At 40.1% G+C, this 24328-nt stretch overlaps 1 protein-coding gene across 2 annotated transcripts in view; it reads left to right on the forward strand.

The window, feature by feature from the left end:
- GALNT7 (polypeptide N-acetylgalactosaminyltransferase 7) overlaps positions 1 to 24328 on the forward strand; it is a 97922-nt gene that overhangs the window by 69136 nt on the left and 4458 nt on the right. Inside the window, exons 3-10 of one of the 2 annotated variants that reach the window (XM_060778706.2) lie at positions 1937 to 2103; positions 6572 to 6702; positions 6949 to 7028; positions 8290 to 8472; positions 11644 to 11761; positions 14395 to 14517; positions 15489 to 15707; positions 23066 to 23164. In XM_060778706.2, the coding sequence (XP_060634689.2) occupies positions 1937 to 2103; positions 6572 to 6702; positions 6949 to 7028; positions 8290 to 8472; positions 11644 to 11761; positions 14395 to 14517; positions 15489 to 15707; positions 23066 to 23164 (1120 nt within the window). Of the gene's footprint in view, positions 1 to 1936; positions 2104 to 6571; positions 6703 to 6948; positions 7029 to 8289; positions 8473 to 8624; positions 8808 to 11643; positions 11762 to 14394; positions 14518 to 15488; positions 15708 to 23065; positions 23165 to 24328 lie in introns of both variants that reach the window. The other variant, XM_060778705.2, reaches the window with a different exon arrangement.

The raw sequence follows: 24328 nt of genomic DNA on the forward strand, positions 1-24328 counted from the left end.
ATCTCCAGCAAGCATGCAAAGCATGAGGAAGTGCTTCATCAGTGTCACAAATGGACGGTAAAGCAACAGCTCCCCTGGTGGCCAGAATACACCCTCATGAAAAAGCTGGATTGTTAAACAGCCTCTGAGTCTATATATGTTGTGTGTCTATGGTATTGAATGTTTGCCAAGTATATGTACATTGTAATCCGCCCTGAGTCTCCTGTGAGGTGAGAAGGGCAGAATATAAATACGGTAAAAAATAAATAAATAAACAAACAAACATTGAGCACCCTATTTGGGTGCCTACAGTTTAAGAAGCACTGCTCTAGTTGCCCATTTGTTTCTGGCCCCATAGCCCATCCCCCGTATGTCTTAAGATCCATAGACACTTTCTTCCAGATTCTTTCTTTTATGGCAGGAGTTCCCAACCTTTTTTTGAACAGGAACCACTCTGACCAGGGTCCACTCTGCAATATTAGTACCAAAAGTTTACAAATCAGTTTTTTGACAACTTTAGATTCAGTTCGGTTATTTGAGGTGCTGATTCAGAAAATTGCGTTAGATCACATCAGCTCTAGTTCCTGATACAGAACATATGCCATCTAGTAGTCACCATCTGCTCACCCACAAAAAAACAAAAAAAAACAACAAACATATTTAATAATCTAGAGCTGATATGTTCTATCCAATGCAATTTTCTGAATCAGCACCCCAAATAACCCCAGGAGCAGGCCTAAAAACGAAGACCACTTCCAAGTGCCACATGAAACTACTCCACTCAGGGGGAGGGTGGAGGAGGAGAAGCAGCAGTCAGAAGGCTTGTTTTCACACCTTTTGTGTGTAGTCAGCCTCTCCCCTCCTGGCATTCCCATTGCCTTGGCACTATAAGAGGGTTTTATGAGACCAGTCGCTCTTGTTTTATTGTATTATCTCCAATTTTGAATGTATTATTTGTATTGTTATAGAGATCCTGTTTTCATAAATGGTAGTATAGAAGTATGGAGTTAAACCCACTGGTATGCTAGTATAGATCTGAGCAATTACGCTTCTCCGAATGTATACCCTGTTGTGTGAAAATTTGCTCACTAGGCTTTTGGAGCAGTTTTTATAGATGAGTGGGGAAAGGGGAAAAATAATTGACTTGTTTTTCTCACTGGACCAGTACCATTGGATCCCCATTCTTGTTGGGGAGATGGACCGTTTAGCTTCCTTTATGCAACTGAAATGTTTACCTAAATTTCTGCAGTGTATCTCATTCTCCTTCCCCCTCTTTCTTTTTTCTTTTTGCAACCCAAAACCAGTTTGTTGAATTAATATGTCCAGAACAGTGGCTCCCACCCTCAGATCTTCAAACATTCTTGACTGCAACTCCAAAAATCTAGGACCTAGGGACAAGACCCATTTTAATTTTTTTAATGTGTATTACTTTTAATTTAAAATTTTAATGTAACTGCATTTTAACTGTATGTTGTCCAAAGGCATTGAATAGTTGTCTATATGTAAAGCTGCCTTGAGTCCCTTTCGGGGTAGAGAAAGACAGAATATAAATAAGATAAATAATAATAATAACAACAACAACAATCAAGACTCTGACACAAGCCAGTCAAGGTGGTCCCAGTGGTGATCGGCACACTGGGTATAGTGCCTAAAGACCTTGGCCTGCACTTAAACACAATCAACGGTGACAAAATTACCATCTGTCAGCTGCAAAAGGCCATCCTACTGGGATCTGCACGCATTATTTGCCGATACATCACATAGTCCTAGACACTTGGGAAGTGTCAGACATGTGATCCAATGCAACAACCAGCATAGTGATCTTGTTTGCTGTGTATTAATCTTGTTGTGTTTCAAATAATAATAGTAATAATAGGTCTAGTACATATTTTTATTATCTGCATTTCAGTACAGGTGTCTGGAATCCATTGAAATGTAACACAATTATTTCTTGCAGGTGCAAGTACTGGCACTATGATGAGAACCTACTCACTTCCAGTGTTGTCATTGTCTTCCATAATGAAGGATGGTCTACTCTCATGAGGACGGTTCACAGTGTTATTAAAAGAACTCCAAGGAAGTATCTGGCAGAAATTGTTTTGATAGATGATTTTAGTAATAAAGGTAAATGCATTTAATATCAGTACATTTTCCAGGAAAGTTGAACCAACAAGAAAAATTTTCTGCTGATGTGCAGTTGTTTATACTCTTTACTATATGCCAGCTTGCAGTTTTGAGAGTATTGGCCCATTAATCTTTGATGGAGGAGTTTGTAGAATGCTTTTTAATATATATTGGATAATTATGGGTTTGCTTAAATTTGTTTTGGGTCTTCTGAATGCTAAGGTGAATTAATGCAGTTTGCTCAAGCCGCAGAGATAGTTTGAACTTTGCACATTTTCTGTGTAATTTTTCCCCCTAGTAATGACCCTCCTAAAAGAAGTATAAATGCTTTCAAATTTGGCAGATTCCTATTTTTTAGTTCTTTTAAATTGGGATGGGAATTATGTGGCTCACAAGCTGTATGTGACCCTCATTGTTTTCACTGTGGCTCCCTTGGTCCCTTCATCCATCTTTCTATGTCATCATCATCATCATCGCCCCAGGAGGGAGAGTCATGCACCTAGAATTCTTCAGGGAAAAACATTATTTTACTATTATTTTCAATCACCTAGGATCTCTTTCGAGAGTACATACTCAAAATAGCCTTTTCCAATCCATTTGGTTCAGTTCTACTTTTAGTCAGTGGAGAGTAGGTCCAGTTGATGAGGGTTGATAGGATTTGAAAATGAGTCAGGAATAGCCCACAATTTTTCCTTATCTATTTCTCCTGCTTTAGAAGAAGGCTTTAAAGCCAAACTCATTTCTCAGATCAGAAATGAAGGATGATACTGTTCAGAAGTAATAGAAGGATTTGACTGAACTGTTTTATATCTGTACATTTTGGAATGATAGTAATGCCTCCCCTTAAAAAGGATGCATAGTTGTTACCACATTACAATGGTAAAATTTCAGTGGACGTCATCAAATAGCCTTGGATTATTATTGCTCTAACATGCGCAAATACTTCTCCTTATAGTATAGTGAATTTCCCAACACTAGAATTAATGGTGTAATCCATACTTCAGTTCATAGTTCAGGACTATATACTCAGTGGATGAGCATGTGCAAATGAACTGATGCCTTTGAATTAGAATATAGAGTAGGGCTTGGCTTCCAGTTGGATATGAGACATAATAGCTTTCATTATGAGTATTACTTACAGAGTTGTAGACCAGTGGTATCCAACCTTCGATCCTCTGCGTGTTTTGGACTTCAGTCCCAGAATGCCTGAGCATTGGATAAGCTGGCCAGGACTTCTGGAAGCTGAAGACCAAACCACCTAGGAGAAATATAAATAATATCAAAAGTATTGTTGAAGACTTTCATGGCCGGAATCACTGGGTTGTTGTAGGTTTTTGGATGCTTGCCATAGATGCAGGCGAAACGTCAGGAGAAAATGCCTCTAGAACATGGCCATATAGCCCGAAAAAACCTACAACAACCCACTATCAAAGGGGCTGGTTACCGTATATAGTCGAGTATAAGCCGAGTTTTTCATTCCTTTTTAGGTTGGAAAAAGCCCCCCTCATCTTATACTCGAGTCAGAGTTATTTATTATATTATTCTGTTGTTGTTGTTGTTGTTATTATTATTGCATTTATTATTATATTCTTCTTCTTCTTATTATTATTATTATTACACTAACATTATTTTACTCTATTATTTTATTATGTTTTTTGCTCTTTTTATTATTATTACACTTATTTTACTCTATTATTGTTATTACTATATTTATTATTTTACTCTATTTTATTATTACATTTAATATTTTATTGTCTGTTATTATTGGAAGGATACATAAGCACATTTACATTGAAGAAGGTTAGAATAATAGTTTAATCAGAGTTGGACCGTCTTATCTTAAATTACAATTACGTAAATATTCAAAAACATTTAATCTACGGATGCCTCAATTAATGTAATTTTATTGATATCTATTTTTATTTTGAAATTTGCCAGTAGATGCTGCATTTCCCACTGCATTTATACTCATTTTCCCAGTTTCCTGTGGTAAAATTAGGTGCCTTGGCTTATATTTGAGTCGGCTTATACTCGAGTATATACAGTACATACAAAGTGTATGTGAAAATGAAATGTGGGAGAATCTAGGAAAGTAATAGCACCCAAAATGAGCAGGTACACAAGGAGGAACATGAATCAAAGATGTTATATAGGAACTATATTGAGAAGGTACTCCTGCTATTGCCCCTTATACAGGCACACATTGCATTTTTAAAAGAATGCTACTATCCCTTTTATCTCCACTGCTTTTCTGTTCAGAGCAGACTATAACAGAGAGGCGTATGTGAGCATTATCCAGTGACATAATGCTGAGAAAATGCTAATCCCTAGCAGTCTTTCCTCGCCACATTTGCTTGTGATAGTCATAAATATTGATGAGGAGTCATAGGTGTTTTCTTGGAGACGTTTCCGCATCTTCTTTGCATCTACATCTGCCTTCCAATTGAGACATTATTAAGATTTATTGTGGGGCCTGAACATTACATCTCCTGCACCATTGCTTGAACTCTGTTGCCTTATAAATGTTCACATTTTATTATATGAGTTAAAAGTCTTGATTTAACTTTTTTTTTATTTTAATTTTTTTGGCATGTCAAAGAGCAGTGATTGATTTGTCCCACTCCTGTAATCCGCCCATGCTTTCTTACAGCAGAAAAATGAACCGAGAAAAGATGGGGCACTTGGTTACATCTGGACACTCTCCACACGGTTTTAGCACATGAGTAAATGGCTGGAAAAGTACTTCAAAGCTTGTGCCTTTGTATTGCCAAGAAGGTCGGGCGAAAGTAGGAGACCTGTGTCTTCCTTTATAGCAGTGCTTCTCAACCTTTCTAATGCCGCAAGCCCTTTTCCCCAGATGATTTTCACCATTGCATTTTTGTGTGCTGTTTCCTCTAAATCAAGGTTCCCTGTCGTAGTCAACTGTGAATCGCACATATGGTATTTCTGCGCCTGCGCAGACCAGCTTCGGAACCTTCTGGAAGATAAAAATAGACATTTTTACCCCTGCCTCGTCCCGCCCACCCCCTCGAGTTTATATAGCCCATGGGTGGGGCTAGGCCTCCAGTTCTCTTCATCTGCCTCCATTAGCAGCAGCTAGAGAACCTTCATCCTGACTAGCATATTTTTACTTTTGTGTTTCGATTTGGACTGCCCGTTTTGCCTGACTTATGTGCTTTGACCTGGACTATTTGAAGCAACCTATAATTTCTCAACCTTCCTAATGTCATGACCCCTTAATACAGTTGCTCATGTTATGGTGACCCCCCCACCATAAAATTATTTTCGTTGCTACTTCATAACTGTAATTTTGCTACTGCTATGAATTGTAATGAAAATATCTGATATGCAGGATGTATCTTTATTCCCTGGACCAAATTTGGCACAAATATCCAATACACTCAAATTTGAATGCTAATGGGGTGGGGTGGGGGGGTTGGTTTTGTTATTTGGGAGTTGTAGTTGCTGGGACTTATAGTTAACATACAATCAAAGAGCATTCTGAACCCAGCCCACAGTGGATCTGCACCAAACTTGGCACACAGAACTCCCACGACCAACAGAAAATACTGGAAGGGTTTGGTGGGCATTGACCTTGAGTTTTGGATTTGTAGTTCACCTATATCCAGAGAGCACTGTGGACTCAAAAAATGATGGATCTGGACCAAACTTGACACGAATACTCAATATGCCCAAATGTGAACACTGGTGGAGGTTGGGGGAAATAGACCTTGACATTTGGGAGTTGTAGTTGCTAGGATTTATAGTTCACCTACAATCAAAGAGGATTTTGAACCCCAACAATGATAGAATTGGACCAGACTTCCCACACAGAACCTGAATGCCTTGAAGAGACTTGCTGGCGCAAGCTTCCCTTCACTCTTACACAGTCTCCCTCGCCCACACATGTGCACCACACTGCCACGTGTCGAGCACGCCTACTCTCCCCTCCCCTCTTGGCCAATCACAATGGGAGGAGTCACTGTCTGTTGCCAAAAAGGAAAAGAAGGACAGGCGGAGAGAGTTTCAGCCTTCTCAGCCAAAGGGGTTTCTAAGACCATCAGAAATATATGTTTTCTGGTGGTCTTTGTCAAACCCTCTGAAACCCCCTCACGACCCCCCCCCCCCGGGACCCTGACCCCCAGGTTGAGAAACACTGTTCTATAAAATCAAATAGCCTTTTCTCTAGTCTGGCCTTTCCGCCACTATAAAGGCACACGTCTTTTCTTACTTCCCTGTGTACTTTTTTTTTAATAATCTAAGTAATGTTGATAAGCAATTCGGAATTGAGCTTACCATCAACAAATATACCCATTAGTGATGATTTAATATTCTTATCTTCTGGGAATCTAGATATTTAATTAAGTACATGCAGTTTGTTTTCATTTTAAAAAAATAGTTTGTGTTGTAAGCTCCAAGCTAAATATTTTATAACATATCTGGAAACTTCTTTTTTATTATTTGATAGCACACTTAAAAGAGAGACTAGAGGAGTATATTAAGCAGTGGAATGGCCTTGTAAAGATTTTTCGAAATGAAAGGAGAGAAGGTTTAATTCAAGCTAGAAGCATTGGAGCCCAGAAGGCTAAACTTGGACAGGTAGAACACCGTTTGCTAAATAAAACCCTCCTTTCTCTACAATCTACGTTTTGCTTTTAACAACCTTTTAACCACTTGATTATTTTAACTGTAGTTCTTAATTGCAATATTTCATATAGTGTTTTAAAGATAGTTATTAAAAAACAATGTCAACTTAAAATGCAAAAACGCGCAAGTAAATCAATATGTCTTTTGTGCAAGGAAATCTCAACTGAGTTGAAATCTCCTTTCCTCTTTATTTTAAAGGTTTTAATTTACCTTGATGCCCACTGTGAGGTGGCAGTAAACTGGTATGCACCACTAATAGCTCCTATATCTAAAGACAGGTAATAAATTCTGCTTATTTCCATATTTCAGAAAGTCTTTAAAATAGCCTTATATTTTCTTGCTCACTCAGGTTAAGTAACAGTGGTTTCTGGGTGAGTAACTTTCTAGCTCCTTCTCCAAGTGCCCAAATAGTTGTCTGCTGGTTGGTTGATATGATCTTGTTTTTACGCACAAGGCTATCCTTGGGTATGTGGGAAAAATTATAATTACATCAATAAAGCCGGATTTGCCAAGATTGGGTATTTGTAATGCTACCATTTCAGGTGGATTTGGCAAACTGGAAAGGAAAAAGTCTTGGAATAATATACATTTGGAATCCTTTAATATGGCATTAATGTGATTAAAAGTAAAGATAAAGGCTTCCCCTTAACATTAAGTTTAGTCGTGTCAGACTTTGGTAGGTGGTGCTAATCTCCATTTCTAAGCTGAAGAGCCGGCGTTGTCTGTAGACACCTCCAAGGTCAGGTGGCCAGCATGACTGCATGGAGCGCCATTACCTTCCGACAGAAGTGGTACCTTTTTTTCGAACTGCTAGGTTGGCAAAAGCTAGGACTAATGGCGGGAGCTCACCCCGCTCCCTTTATTTGGACCGCCGAGCTTTCTTTCAGCAAGTTCAGCAGCTCAGCCCTGGTTTCTGCCAACCTAGCAGTTCAAAAATATGCAAATTTGAGTAGATCAGTATTTTGGGCTGGGCCTCATGTAAACCGCTCCGAGTCCCTTGGGGAGATGGTAGCGGGGTACAAATAAAGTTTATATTATTATTATTATTATTATTAGGTACCACTTCGGTGAGAAAGTAACGGTGTTGCGTTCAGTCATGCCGGCCTCATTACCTTGGAGGTGTCTATGGACAACAGCGGCTCTTCGGCTCAGAAATTGAGATGAGCACTACCCAGGCTCCACTAGACTTAATGTCAAGGGGAAACCTTTACATTTTAGTCTCACAAAATGGCAGTCCCTCCGAGGACAGCAGTGTTTTCCTAATGTAAAACATGTTGCTTCTACCATTCCCCTTGAAAATATGTCTCCAAAAACTATGAAGGAAGGGTGTACTGATGTTCTGTTTTTAGCGTGATTGTATTCTTATATTACTTTAAATTCATCCTGCTCATTCATAATCTCCTCCCCACTTCCTTCTAAAAGAATAGCAGTGTTTTGTATATGTTTGTTCTAATTACATTGGAATAAAGTTGAAACGGTAGGCAGTTTATTGGATTAGACAGCTTAACCTTGTCTCTTCCCCTTCCATAAATGTTTCAGAACTACATGCACTGTGCCTCTAATAGATTACATTGATGGGAATGACTATTCCATTGAACCACAGCAAGGTGGGGATGAAGATGGTTTTGCCAGAGGGGCCTGGGATTGGAGCTTGCTATGGAAGCGTATTCCATTAAGCCACAAGGAAAAGGCAAACAGAAACTATAAAACTGAGCCATATCGGTAATAAAGACTGTTTCATTCTATTGATCTATGTAGCTCGTGCTTATCTAAATCCTGTCATTTTCCCCCTTTCTTTTCCATGAACCATGATTCGTTTAAATGTGCCATGTGCGCTGCTCTCATCCTCACTGCCACCACCCATAATCCTGCAGAACCACATGCACTGTTCCGCTTATAGATGTCATAGATGGCAACACTTATAACATTGTCCCCCAAGGGGGTGGTGACGACGATGGGTATGCTAGAGGAGCATGGGATTGGAGTATGCTGTGGAAGAGGGTGCCCTTGACCAAACGTGAGAAGGAAATGAGAAAGACAAAAACTGAGCCGTATCGGTAATCACTAAACCACTTACACGTTTCTCCTTTTCCTTAAGGGATGTGCTAAACTATTAAATATACTTGCATGAACTCTCCAGATCTTTAAAACAATGCTAACCGAAGCAGCTACTCTGTCAAGAGCATCCCTCTTTTCACTAACACACGGTCAGGCTCTTCTAATTGTAGCCTATGCTAACTAACTCCCTTTGCACTATTATTCTGTAATATACTTTGCGTACTCAGTTCTCTAAGCAAAATACAGGATAGTTTTTAATTGGATTGTTGAAAAAAAAACCATGTGATCTGCCATTGGACCTTCGGGCTTTTTAGAAATGGCTTAGCATGCTTGTTATGAATAGCACACTGTTAGGAATAGCAAATGTTTCTCTTGTTCGAGTGCATGCATATTGCTCATGTTAATCAGAGGAGATGGTTAGGCTGGCCATTTGTGAAAACACAGCTAATACTGGCATCTTTGGTTTCATATATGAAAGAATATACATCAGTGGTTCCCAACCTGTGGTCCGTGGAACACCAGTGGTCTGCAAGAATGAAAATATGGTCCACGGCCTCACCATTACTACACCGTTGCCTCCAAACCACGCGGCAATGAAAGCAACTGGTCTCACAAAACCCTCTTATAATGCCCAGCCAATGGGGATGTCAGGCGGGGAGGTGCTGCCTACTAGTTACGGGCTCAAAATTTGTCTCATCCGTTTGATTCATGTTTCCGTTTTTTCTGTCCATTCAAATGACACAAAACGGGAAGGCCCTTCCTTCAATGAAAATAAAATTGATACGAAAGGCAGGTGGGGGCAAGTACTGGCTCCAAGCCTGCTTTTTGGATTGATTGCTGCGTGCATAGGCCCAAAGCATTGGGACCTCACAGTGCCTGCAGACAAATGAGGTCTTCTTAATTGACGCTTGGCTGCAGATACCTTGGTGCTTTGGACCTATGCGCGCATGCCTCACAGGGCCTGCAGCCAAGCACCGAGTAAGGAGCCTTCCTTACTTGGTGCTCAGCTGCAGGCGATGCCAGACCCGGGCATGTAGGCCCAAAGCCTGCACCTGTAAGCCTAAAACATGCACCTATAGGCCCAAAGCCTGCACCTGTAGGCCTGGGTGCTTTGGAGCTACTGGTGAACCCCCCACCCACCCTCAAGAAAAACAATGGGCCAAAAGAAAACTGATCCTTTGGCACAGAAAACAGATATCTGATCTCCCAAATTTGGAAGGCTCAGTCGAAACGGATTGGGGCCCTGACCGAAAGCCGGGACACAAAACGGATCAAGATTTACCCCGAATGCACATGACTACTGACTACCCACAAAAGAGTAATATTATCACATCAGCTCTAGATTATTAAATATGGTTTTCTGTGGGCAAGCGCATGGTGACTATTGAGTGGCGTATGTTCTGTATCAGAAACTAGAACTGATGTGGTTTATCCAATGCAATTTTCTGAATCTGCACCCCAAATAACCAGACCAAATCTAAAGTTGACCAAAAACTGATTCATAACCCTTTACTAATGTTGGAGAGTGATCCCTAGTCAAAAAAAAGGTTGGGAACCACTGATGTACACATTTAAAGACCCAATGTGTTGAATGGGACAAGACAAAAGCCAAGAGGTTCCCATGATTTCTGTCTTTTCTTAAAATCCCTCTGGACCCTTGGGGTCAAGGTGGTGTCTCTCTTTGGGCAGCACTGTAAAGACCTAGTTTATAGAAGTGTAATGTATGAGTCAGAGAGGACCTTGGCCAGAGCTCCATCTAACCTGATATGAAATCATGCATCAGGAAAAAAATGCTGCTTTGCTATGCATGGTAAAGTAAGCTCACAAATAAAAGTGTCATTTATGGATATTTCCAGGAAGGAAACGTAAGGTTAATGAGTCTGCGTACTTCATTTAGTTTGGTAAACAGACTCAAAGATTCCTTTGATTTCTGTAGTCCTGCCTTCATCAAATAATGACCAAGCTTGATTTTTGCCCTAAATCAATCAATCAATTAAAATGTAAAAATACATTTGCCTAGAAAGACTGAGTTTTTTTCCTAATACTACTCCTCCCTTTCCTTCAACTAGTGAGGCTGTGGTTCTGCTTTGATTCCGCTCAGATTTACAAATTTTGCAAATCGGTTTACTCTCATTTCAAAGTTCCTTTCCTTGCAAGTAAAGTAACTATATTTTCTTACTCTTTGGTGACATCCATGCAATTTTTTTAAATGAATGCTGCTTTTCATTTTGCTCTCACTTTATGATGTCTTAGCTATATTTCCAAGAGAAATTCTGAAGCTTTGGTTTTCAAATTTATGGTGGTTCTTTCACATATTCCACAATTCAAGTAAGTTATTGTAATAGAAATAGTTTGAAAGCGGAAACTTGGGCATTTGAGCATTCTTGTTCATTTGGCCAAATAGTGGCATTTTCATTTTTGATGAAATTTGCTGTAAACTGTTTGTATAGCAAGTACAATTTTGCCACAACTGTGAAGAATAGAGACATGTTCTGTGACGTCTGCAATTGAAAGCAAAACTGGTGGAAGTTCAGCACTTCATTCCAGTGTTCTTCCCCGCTTTGAACTGCAGCCGCTGGAGTTACTTTGGCTTTAAATTACCGTTGGGGAAGAGAATTGTGTAAAATGTTGGTTACATCTTAATTGAAATCTGGCTTTCCCAAACTCTTAATCGTTACAGTTTGCAAACAGAACTTGAAGCACTTGCTTCAAACTTATTAACCACCATGAAAGCTTTATAATTTCTATGTGCCTGAGAATTACCATCTGCTTCTTCAAGTTTCAAAGCATTCCCTTGTGGCATACAAATTAGTCTTCATTCGCTCTGTCTCCTAGATCGCCTGCGATGGCTGGTGGATTATTTGCCATAGAGCGTGACTTCTTTTTTGAACTGGGCCTCTATGATCCAGGTCTACAGATTTGGGGCGGTGAAAACTTTGAAATATCTTACAAGGTAAACAAAAAAAAAAGCCAAAGGAGTTTGTAATTACCATTCTCTCCATGTAAATACATGAGTGCTTTTCAATTCAGTTCTTAAGTTCCTAGATTGGTCCAGAATCTCTGGTGTCATTCTTTTTTCAGTCATTTGGCTGCTAGTTAGTACCTGGCATATTTATTTATTTACTATATTTATACCCCACCCGTCTCACCCCAAAGGGGACTCAGAGTGGCATACAAATCATGTGCCACATCATACACACAACAATAAACATACCACATCAAATTCTGAAACAGTTAAAACATATACACAGTTAAAATATATGAATACAATAAGACAGATTAAAAACATACATAGTGCTAAGTCTTGATTTTCCATATTTTTTGATTTTCCTATAGGTATTATTCAGAGATCTAGATTGAGGTTGAATTCTGTATTATCCTACTTCCCAAACGCTTGAGTAAAAAGCCAAGTCTTTAACTTTTTCCAGAAGAACAGGAAAAAGTAGGTTGTAGGTTTTTCGGGCTGTATGGCCATGTTCCAGAAGCATTCTTTCCTAGGAGAGAATGCTTCTGGAACATGACCATACAGCCCGAAAAACCTACAACAGCCCAGTGATTCCAGCCATGAAAGCCTTCGACAAGACCAGGAAATAGTTAAAGGCTTTGTACACAGATGTTTGGGGAGTAGGGTAATACAGACCAGGAGGGATGGGACCAGTTTGATGTCACTAGAGAGGGAGTTCCACAGCCAAGGGGCCACCACTGAGAAGGCCCTGTCTCTCAATCCCACCAGTCGCACTTGCAGCAGAGGTGGGACCGAGGGCAGCAAATCTTAAAGCTCTAGTTGGCTCATAAAGGGAGATATGTTCAGACAGGTAAGTTAGACAAGAAGCATTTAGGGCTTTATATGACAAAGCCAGCACTTTGAATTGAGCCCGGTAGCAAACTGGCAGCCAGTGGAGCTGACATAACAGGGAGGGTTGTATACTCCCAATACGCTGCTCCAGTAAGAAATCTGGCTTACAAACAGTGGTTCTCAACCTTCTTAATGTTTTAGCTATTTTTATATTGTTATGAGCATCGAATTGTGCCATTCTGTAAATTGCCATGAGTCACCCCTGGGCTGAGAATGGTGGTATAGAAATATAGTAAATAAATAAATAAATAATGCCGGACCTCTTAATATAGTTCTTCATGTTATGATGACCCCCCAAACATAACATTATTTTCGTTACGACTTCATAACTGTAATTTTGCTACTGTTATGAATCGTAATGTAAATATCTGATATGCAAGATGTATTTTCATTCTCTGGACCAAATTTAGCACAAATACCATATACAACCAAATTTGAATACTGGTGGGATTGGAGGAGATTGTTTTTGTCATTTGGGAGTTGTAGTTGCTGGGATTTATAGTTAATCTACAATCAAAGAGCATTCTAAACTCTTCCAACGATGGAATTGAACTAAACTTGGCACACAGAACTCTCATGACCAACAGAAAATACTGGAAGGGTTTGACCTTGAGTTTTGGAGGTGTAGTTTACCTCCATCCAGAGAGCAATGTGGACTCAAACAATGATGGATCTGGACAAAACTTTGCACGGATACTCAATATGCCCAAATGTGAACACTGGTGGAGTTTGGAGAAAATAGACCTTGACATTTCAGAGTTGGAGTTGCTGGGATTTATAATTCACGTACAATGAAAGCACATTCTGAACTCCACCAATGATAGAATTGGGCCAAACTTCCCACACAGAACTCCCATGACCAACAGAAAATACTGTGTTTTCTGATATTCTTTGGCGAACCCTCTGACACCCCCCTCGCAGTCCCCCCAGGGGTCCCAATCCCCAGGTTGAGAAACGCTGACTTAGAACTTCCAGACAGTCTTTAGAGACAGTCTCATGTAGAGCGTGTTTGAGATGTAACAAGAGCATAGACCACCATGGCCAAATCTGGATTCTCATATAACTGCCTCACATGGTATTCTTGCCTTCCTTTGCACTGTAATAGATACATCAAATCCTAGATTTGTGATCATTCTATAAACTGATTCAGAATATTATCAATATCCATTCGACTAAGCAAAATGTTTATAATCTAATTGTTAGGGCTGGCTGTCTTTTAATAAGAAATGTCTGAAATCCATAGACTGCATCTCATCTCACTGCAGCTGAAGAGATTCAGTTAATCCCATTCTAATGAATGTATAAATTACAGTTAACATTCCTCGAAGGGTTAAACTATTTTATATTTCTGAAAAGGCTTGATCTTGACTTGATCTTGCAGAGCTTTGATTTTAGTATAAGAAAACGACATTGCGTGAATTTCTAATATTACCTTGCAGACATGACTTCAGAAATTGGCTGAAACCCATTTCGGAAGTGATTTACTCTTGTCTGTTCTTTAATGTTAGGTGCGAATTATAATTATTGGATAGTTGAAATGTAAAGGACACTAGGCATATTACTGTAGGACGGTGTTTTGGATTTGACATCCTGGCAGTGTAATTACAGCTTACCTTGACATGTAATGTGATCTGTTTGAGGAAGCTGTCTTCTGACACTGTAAATAAGCTTGTGATTGCCAGGCCTCTTTTGCCTGTTTGTTATAACTGATGTCTTATTTCAACGTTTAGATTTGGCAGTGTGGAGGGAAGCTGTTGTTTACTCCCTGTTCTCGTGTTGGGCACATTTATCGTCTCCAAGGGTGGCAAGGGAATCCGCCTCCAGCGTATGTTGGGTCATCTCCTACACTAAAGGTGAATCTTGTGTCTTTAAAAGATTTTTAGCATTAAAGGTAAACGTTTCCCCTGACATTAAGTCTAGTCGTGTCCGACTCTTGGTGGTGCTGCTCATCTCCATATTTAACTGAAGAGCAGGTGTTGTCCATAGTCACCTCCAGGGTCATGACTGCTTGAAATGCCGTTACCTTCCCGCAGAAGATGTACCTATTGATCTACTCACATTTGCATGTTTTCGAACTGCTAGGTTGGCAGAAGCTGGATCTAACAGAGGGAGCTGACCCCGCTCCCTGGATTCGAACTGCCAACTGGTCAGCAAATTCAGCAGCTCAGCGGTTTAACCCGTTGCACCACTCATTTAGTGTTTAATTGATAAATTAAACATTACATACTAGTTCTGATACAAATATGTATTTGTCTGCAGCAGAGTATGAAAGTAACACATTTCAAGGAACAGCAAGTTGGTTTGAGGAGGTAATGAGGGATTACAGTTGTTATTTTGGAAGATTAGTGGCACCAAAAATACAACATTGGTCTCCATTGTTTATTTTTAAATGATTGGAAACAGTTAAAATGTAATGCATTAATAATACAGCCTTTCTTGGTGTCTTTGTTTTTAGGTCTGTTTCTGGGGTTATTTGGGGCACTGATTCAGGAAATTGCATCAGATAGATCACATCAGCTCTAGTTTCTTAGATATAGCTATCATAATTTTTATGGTCGAGTAGTTGGTGATTAATATATGGCATATGTTCTGTGTCTCATTTTTTCCTGAGGGTATTTTATTTTTGAAAGCACATATTTTTAATAATAGCATCTTGTTGAATTAAAGATTGCAAAATCTTGTAAACATTGACAATCCCCCTTTAAAAATACCAACCCAAAGTGGATGTTTGAGGATACTAACATAATGTTGTTCAAATAAGGTTTTATTTCCTCTGTTTATAAAATGCATTTATTAATACGATGCCATTTTCCCCCTCCCACAGAATTATGTCCGAGTTGTGGAGGTCTGGTGGGATGAATACAAAGATTACTTCTATGCTAGCCGGCCTGAAACAAAAGCACTGGCCTATGGCGATATCTCTGACCTGAAGAAGTTTCGGGAAGATCACAGATGCAAAAGTTTCAAGTGGTTTATGGAAGAAATTGCTTATGATATCACGTCTCACTATCCTTTGCCACCTAAGAATGTGGAATGGGGAGAGGTAAGTGTAATCCTTTGGTAGGTCTATTTATTTAAAGTCAAAGTTCGTATGCTGTTGCGAGGTGAAGTGACCCTCTGTGATGTCACTGAATTGACTGTTGCTAGGTGAGGTGGCCATCTATGAAGTCACTGGAGGGGGGAAGGTAATGTACCTGTGGGGAAGGGAGAGAGGAAAGAAAGAGCCATGTTGCCAAGGAGACGTTGTGAGGTAGGCCATCTCAGAGCTGGAGAAAGCAGAGGGGAGGGAAGGAAGGAAAGAAGGAGGAAAAAGATTAAAGGGAAGGAGAAAAGGATAGGAGGAGGCAGGGAGGATGAAGAAATGAGGAAAGAAAGAGCAAAGAAAGGGAGAAAGTTGTAAGAGGATGAAAGAAAAGAATGGGAAAGAAGAATGAAAGCGGGGGGCAGTGGCTCCTCCAACACCTGGGCAGTACCAGGTGTATATGCTAGTGTGTATATATAAGTGTGTGTGTGTGTATATATAGATGTGTGAGAGACCACTTGCAAAAATACAAGCGGTTTCTCTCTCACACACACACATTCTGGTATTGATCACAGGATTTTGTCCATCACAGGATTTTGTGCTAGGATGCCAAGAAATGCGACACAGTGGATTTATGCTGGAAAAGACCCACTAGACCAAAGTCAATGTTTGTTAAGCTTAGGATGTATATCCAGACAGATTAAAAAGATGAGAAAGTTCCTGTTCTTTCCAATTTTATTTTGGCTATTCATCAATACATATTTTTAATACCAAAATATTTTTCTGTCAGTATGATCTTTTTATACCAGTCATTTGAGTTGTTTTATTTTAACCCAATATAAATTTTGAAAGAGCAACAACAAAAGCTGGGACTTTCCAACCAGTCTGGATGCGCCTTTAGTCTGCATTCCTACTTCTAAGACTTCCAGGCCTTTTGAAAATAACTATCAACACTTCAAAAACAGTGGCCTAAAACACTGAAAGTTTTCATACTGGAGGTGGCAAACCATCTAGTATTGTATCTACGATGGTTGAATAAAAAGTAATGCCTCCACCCTTGTAACTCCTCAACAGATGGCAGTACTGGTATGCGGCAGGTACTGGCTTGTTCAGTAGACTCTCCTCTACAATTTCATTTTGGCGGGAAACCTTAGCATTGAACAGTTGTGTTGTTAAAGTGCGAAGTATGGAACCTTGCGCAGATGGTTGGTCAGTGCAGCTTAAGCAACATGCAGTCATTGAATTTTTGACAGCAGAAGGTGTCACCTCAACATCTTTAAACTTTCTCGCCCAACGACGCACAGTACTCAAATCAACACAATCACCATAAACAGCTTGCATTCTCTAATGCAGGGGTCCTCAAATTAAGGCCCGAGGGCCGGATACAGCCCTCCAAGGTCATTTGCCCGGCCCTCGCTCAGGGTCAACCTAAGTCTGAAACAACTTGAAAGCACACAACAACAACAACAACAATCCTATCTCATCAGGCAAAAGCAGGCCCACATTCCCCATTGAAATACTAATAAGTTTATATTTGTTAAAACTGTTCTTCATTTTAATTACTACATTGTTTTTATGTGTTTTTGCACTACAAATAAGGTATGTGCAGTGTGCATAGGAATTCTCATGCTTTTTTCAAATTATAATCCGGTCCTCCAACAGTTTGAGGAACTGTGACCCGGCCCTCTGTTTAAATAGTTTGAAGACCCCTGCTCTAATGAATCTCCTTTGGGGTGACACCTTCTGCTGTCAAGAATCCAATGACTGCACGTTGCTTAAGTTGCATTGACCAACTGTCTGTTCAGGGTTCCATACTTCGCACTTTAACAACACAACCATTCAATGCTGAGGCTTCCCGCTAAAATGGAACCGTAGAGGAGAGTCTACTGAACAAGCTAGCACCTGCTGCATACCAGTACTGCCATCTGTTAAGGAGTTACAAAGGTGGAGGCATTACTTTTCATTCAACTCTCATACATGTAATTCATACACTTAAAATTTCAGATCTATTGAGGATTTTGCCAGTAGCAAAAAAGTGCCATGGTTTCCTGCATTAGCCTCACAATGGTTTGGAACTAATTGCGTGGATTACAATCAAATTCTAGTTTTGACTGGTGCTCAGTTGTGCGAATAGTCACACATCCACATACGCACAGCAAAAAGCTATAAGAATGCGAGTTCCCACATGTTTCTTGGTTGTGTGTTTTGTGCCTATTCTCCCTAAACCTGAAACAGAAAGCACATCTCATGAACTAATGAACTTCTACAGAACTCACTATGCAAACTGCTTGTTTAGGAAAGCTTTTGAAGAAAGAAAACATTGCTGCCATTTCCATTGCTCATATTACTGGCTGCACATAAAAGCATGTGGTGTTATAAATCGGTTTTATTTTTCCAGCTCACCAGCTTGGAAGTTGTTGAAATAGTTGTCCTGCCTGTCATCGTAGAATTGCAGTTTTACAGGCCTTAGAAGCTGTGTGGCATTCAGTACTGTGTATGGCATCATTATTCATGGCAAGAGCCCCTGAATAGTATAATATACTGAGTTTCATTATATCAAAATAGAGGAAAAGTACATAATTAAAAGGAAAGCAAGAAATGACTGCTTTATCTTTTAATCCAGTGGTTCCCAACCTGTGGTCCACAAGAACAAAAATATAATCCGTGGTCTCACCATTGCTACACTGCTGCCTCGAAACCACATGGCAACAAGAGCGACTTGTCTTGCAAAACCCTCTTATTGTGCCAAGGCAACAAGGATGAAGGGAGGGAAGGGCCGACTACCCATAAAAGATTACTACTATCATATCAGGTTATTAGACATGGTTTTCTGTGGACAAATAGACGGTGACTACTGGATGGCATATATTCTGTATCAGAAACTAGAGCTGATGTGGTCTATCCAAAGCAGTTTTCTGAATCAGCTCCCCAAATAACCAAACCGAATGTAAAGTTGACCAAAAACTGATTCGTAACCCTTTTGGTACTAATGTTGGAGAGTGGTCCCTGGGCAAAAAAGATTGGGAACCACTGCTATAAACCAACAACTAATGGCTCCACAGACTACCACTTTGAGTAACACTGCTGTATGCTAACTTTGGTGGAAAGCCATTCGTATTGCAGTGTTCCTTCGCTACTTCGCAGTTTGCTTTTTGCGGACTTGCTGTTTTACAGGGAAGGAAGAGGAGGAGGGCTTACTTCCTTTCCTTCCTTCCTTCCTTTCTTCCTTCCTTCCATCTATGACAGCGCGCATGAGCAGGGAAGGAGGAGGGGGAAGAGGAAGAGCTCTTGGTTTCCTTCCTCCCTTCCATGATAGTGTGCACAAATGGGGAAGTAGAAGGGGGAAGAGGAGGAGGGGAGGGGGAGACAGGTATGCGAGGGGGAGCCAGCGGGAAGTGTGGTGTGCAGGGGGAGGGAGGAGGAAAGAGGAGCATCTCTACTTCGCGGATTTTCACTTATCGCGGGTGGTCCTGGAACCTAACACCCGCGATAAGTGAGGGAACACTGAGCATGTGTCTGAGGACCACTAGTGGTCCGCAAGAATGAAAATATGGTCTGCGGCCTTACCATTACTTACCATTACCGTTGCCTCGAAACCACATGGCAACAAGAGTGACTGGTCTTGCGAAACCCTCTTGTAGTGCCGAGGCAACTGGCCTGTCGGGAGGGGGGAGGCTGACTACCCATGAAAGATTATTACTACCACATCAGATTATTCAATATGGTTTTCTGTGGGTGAACAGATGGTGACTACCGGATGGCATATGTTCTGTATCAGAAACTAGAGCTAATGTGGTCTACCTGATGCAGTTTTCTGAATCAGCACCCCAAATAACCAAACTGAATCTAGAGTTGACCAAAAACTGATTTGTAACCTTCTTGGTACTAATGTTGGAGAGTAGTCCCTGGTCAAAAAAAGTTTGGGAACCACTTTAAACAGATGTAACAAAAAGTACCTGTGAGACTGTTATTTAATTTTTATAGGTCAGAGCTTTTTAAACTTTTCCCCTTTCAGCCTGATAAATTTTTATATGACCCCATGTATATAAAAATATAAAATAGTATAGAAAAATCAAACATTTGCTGATAACAATTGACATTTGCAAGGCTTGCTAAACAGGCTGGTTTTCCTTTTTATGAAGTACAACTGAAGCATCTTCTGCAGAGGCAACTAAACACTGCATAACAAAGTTGTGTAAATGTCTCAAACAGCTACTAGATGAAGTTCAGAAAATGTTTTCTGTTGCCAAATGTATCAGGGCCCCAATGTTGAGCTAAGGGGACCACATTTGGGTTTGGGAGCAGTGCTATAGATCGATAATGATTTAATGTGATGACAACGTCTTCAGAATATATCACCTCATTCTCTGGCTTCTTGTCCACCTTTTCTTTGAAATCTTTATTGACATTTTTAGATTAAAAAAATGAATAACAGTCGAACAAAAGCATCAATGTTAAAAAACATGAGAGATAAACCTTGTTTTCATGGCTGATTTTACAAAGAGAAAATAAAGAGAAAATATAAATTGGAATTTTTCTCTGCTCAGCTTTCATTCCAGGACCTCACTGGACTCAAATACTATTATATATAATGACATAGCTTATGTAAAATGGCAAAATCAAGGTTTTTTGGAATTTTGTTTTAACATTTTCAAGCTGTGGGTAGTTGAATTATGGATACAGAATCCATGGATACAGTAAACTGATGTATCTGGACTTCTATATGTGAATAATTTTTACTGGTGAAGCCTTATGAAGACATAAATTGTTACTTGTATTATCCCAACTGATACTTAATCTACATTTCTGAGGACCCTGAAAGTATTATTTCTGGAGATACTATACTTGTTATTTTTCCGACTATGGTCCCTATGGTGTAACTAAGGAAATAGCAAGCCGACCAAAGTCTGCAGTTAATATACTCAGCCCTGATAGAATGAAATTTGAATGAGACAGTGATAGGAATGAGATAGGAGCTGTTCTTGATGTTGACAGTGGAAGAGATCAATAAGAGTTTAAAAAGCATACACAGCATTAAATGCCGTTGTGTTTGGATAAGGAATTGGAACCAGAAGTGAATATAGAGTGAGGACAAGATGCTCAAGTGCATACATAACTAATAGCAAAACAAAAATATTGAAATATTGAGTTTTTGAAACACAGAAGAGGATGCAAAATATGTTGCGCAATCCACTGGTATATAAAATTAGGAACAAATATTTACCAAATGTGCACATTGAATCACATTAAAGAGAAGGAAGCTCTGCCAAAACGGTCCGGGGAATTATGTTTTGAATGTGGGTGTGCTTTTTCAATGAATGTGCAAAAAGCCTGAATGGAGATGACTCACTTGGAATAATGAATTCATTTCTTTGCTTTCTAGATACAGAATAATACTGTAGACTGTACTGTAAATTCTTTCTATATAAAAAAATGTCTCTAGGAAGGCCATCCTGTTGCAGCATGTCTGAAATATCTCTCTTTCAACCTTACATGATTTTGTGTTTCTTTCTTTCCTGGCTCTCCCATTTGGCTTGATATGTGCACATGCTTGATATGTGAGTTATAATACTCTGTAGCAAAGATTATTATGCCTGGATTGTTGTGTGAGTTTTCCGGGCTGTATGGCCATATTCCAGAAGCATGCTTTTCTGACGTTTCGCCTGCATCTATGACAGGCATCCTCAGAGGTTGTGAGACCTCGCAACCTTTGAGGATGCCTGCCATAGATGTGGGCGAAACATCAGAAGAGAATGCTTCTGGAATATGGCTCTACAGCTCAGAAAACTCAAAACAACCCAGTGATTCTGGCCATGAAAGCCTTTGACAGTACATTATTATGCCTGTTTCACGTAATTGTGAAAAGTGGATTTGCGTATACAAATACCATTCCTCCCCCGGTGGAATATCTGCTCTATTAAAACTATGTTTTAATCTGTTTTATTGCATTTACATGTTTTGATTGTTTTATAATTTGATATGTTATATTTATTATATGTTGTATTATGCGGCATTGAATGTTGCCATAATCTGTAAGCCACTCTAAGTCCCCTTTGGGGTTGAGAAGAGTGGGGTATAAATATAGTAAGTAAGTAAGTAATTAAATAATCTATTTAATATTTCCTTATTTTTTGAATTAAGACACAAGTGATCAGTGATCACAGAACTTTTTTTCTCTCTGTATGTGTTTTGTACAGTTTATCTAAACCAGTGTTTCTCAACCTGGGGGTTGGGACCCTGGGGGGGTCATGAGGGGTTGTCAGAGGGGTCGCCAAAGACCTTTAGAAAACACAGTGGTTTCTGTTGGTCATGGGGGTTCTATGTGGGAAGTTTGGGCCAATTCTAGCATTGGTGGGGTTCAGAATGCTCTTTGTAGGTGAACTCTAAATCCCAACAACTACAACTCCCAAATGTCAAGGTCTACTTTCCCCAAACTCCCCAGTGTTCACATTTGGGCATATTGAGTTTTCGTGCCAAGTTTGGTCCATACCCATCATTGTTTGCGTCCACAATGCTCTCTGGATATAGGTGAACTACAAATCCAAAACTCAAGGTCAAAGCCCATCAGTCCCTTCCAGTATTTTCTGTTGGTCATGGAAGTTGTGTGTGCCAAGATTGGTTCGATTCCATTGTTGGTGGAGTTCACAGTGCTCTTTGATTGTAGGTTAACTATAAATCACAGCAACTACAACTCCCAAATGACAAATTCAATCCCCTCCCAACCCTACCAATATTCAAATTTGGGCGTATCGGGTAGTTGTGCCAAATTTGGACCAGTGAATGAAAATACACCCTGCATATCAGATATTTACATGATGATTCATAACAGGAGAAAAATGGTAGTTGTGAAGTAGCAGCGAAAATAATTTTATGGTTGGGGGTCACCACAACATGAAGAACTGTATTGAGGGGTCACGGCATTAGGAAAGTTGAGAACCACTGTACTAAACAGTCCTTGAGACTGTTGTCGAAGGATTTCATGGCTGGAATCAGTGGGTTGCTGTGAGTTTTCCGGGCTGTATGGCCATGTTCCAGAAGCATTCTCTCTTCTGAGGATGTCTGCCATATATGTGGGTGAAACTTCAGGAGAGAATGCTTCTGGAACATGGCCATACAGCCCGGAAAACTCAAAGCAACCCATACCTTGAGATTACAATGTGGGTGACCATGATGTGCTTTTATTATTATAGCTGGAATTTGGATTTTTGTCTTGTATCTTTGAATAATCCTTGACATTTAGTATATCTCTGTATGTCTCCAATTTAGGGACCTCTTCGTAACTTCTGAATATGCCATTTTCTCAGAATACCGTTCTCCCTCCCTTTTGATTATGTATTTTGAACTATATTGCTACAATATAAACTATGAATGTGTTTCAGATCAGAGGCTTTGAAACTTCGTACTGCATAGACAGTATGGGCCATACCAATGGGGGCTTTGTGGAACTCGGACCATGCCACAGAATGGGAGGAAATCAAGTAAGTAATCCCAAAGCAAGGTGTCTTGAATTAGAACCAATGCCAAAATAATATTTCCCTGGAATTTTTGTAATACTGGAAACAACGTTAAATTGGTTGAACCACAACCTCTCTCAGAGCATTGGGAGCTGGGCTGCTCCAACATTTCACACTAATTCTGTAATTGTTATGATTTTCTTATTTCTAAATGTGGGTTGTCTTGAAGTCTTTCTAGTAATGAAATACAGTATATCCTTAGGTATAAGTCAATCTCGTGGATAAGTCAAGAGCAGGTTTTGGGCCCAAAATTACAGAAATTGCTCTGATTTAGGGACAATCAAGGGTAAAATATTGTGTTCCAAAATGTAAAGGATGAAGGAAAACAATGCTAACTTACAATGTCTCATGTTCACCCAAAGATCGGAATGGATGAGAAAGGAACTAAAATAAATTGTGGCTGTGCAATGTGTAGGAGACTTGCTTTTGCTTATGGCATCTTTTCAAAATGGCCCCGCTCAAGGGAGAAGGAATGAAGGAGCCAAGGCTGTCATGGGCAAACATTCAGACTTGGGGGCCACATGGTGGTGGGCCGGAGCTGGTGGGCCAGGAGGGAGGGGGTTCTCCCCAAGTCCCCTCCCTGTCCTTTCCTCCCCTTTCTCTTCTCTTTCGAAGGCAGAAAGTGAAGAAAAGACAGGAAACGTTTGGTCAGATCAGGATGAGATGGTGGACAGGAGAGAACAAGTGTGTCTATTAGACTTCATATTGCCTACTCCTGATATATAGTCCTAGAATCCTAGAGGTGGAAGAGACCCACGAGGGCCATCCAGTCCAACCCCCTGCCATGCAAGAAGGCACAATCAAAGCACTCCCAATAAACAGCCTCTGCAGAAAAGCCTCCAGAGAAGTAGATTCCACTTCTCCACCCCACTCCCATGCAGCCTATACCAGTCTCTAACAGCTCCTTAACCTCTGGAAGTTCTTCCTAATCTTTTCAATCAAGTATCTTTCCCTGCCATTTGAAACCATTGCTCCCTTGTGCCCTGGTCTCCAGAGCAGCAGAAAGTTGGTTTTCCCTCTCCACTTGAAACATGGTTCTCGTGTTCCCTCTCTACCTCCTCTTCTCCCAGTTAAACATCCCCCAGGAGGAAAGGGGGAAGGAAAAAAGAGAAGGAAGGGTGGAAGGGA

The sequence above is a fragment of the Anolis sagrei genome, chromosome 5 (assembly GCF_037176765.1).
Source record: "Anolis sagrei isolate rAnoSag1 chromosome 5, rAnoSag1.mat, whole genome shotgun sequence".
NCBI lineage: Eukaryota > Metazoa > Chordata > Lepidosauria > Squamata > Dactyloidae > Anolis > Anolis sagrei.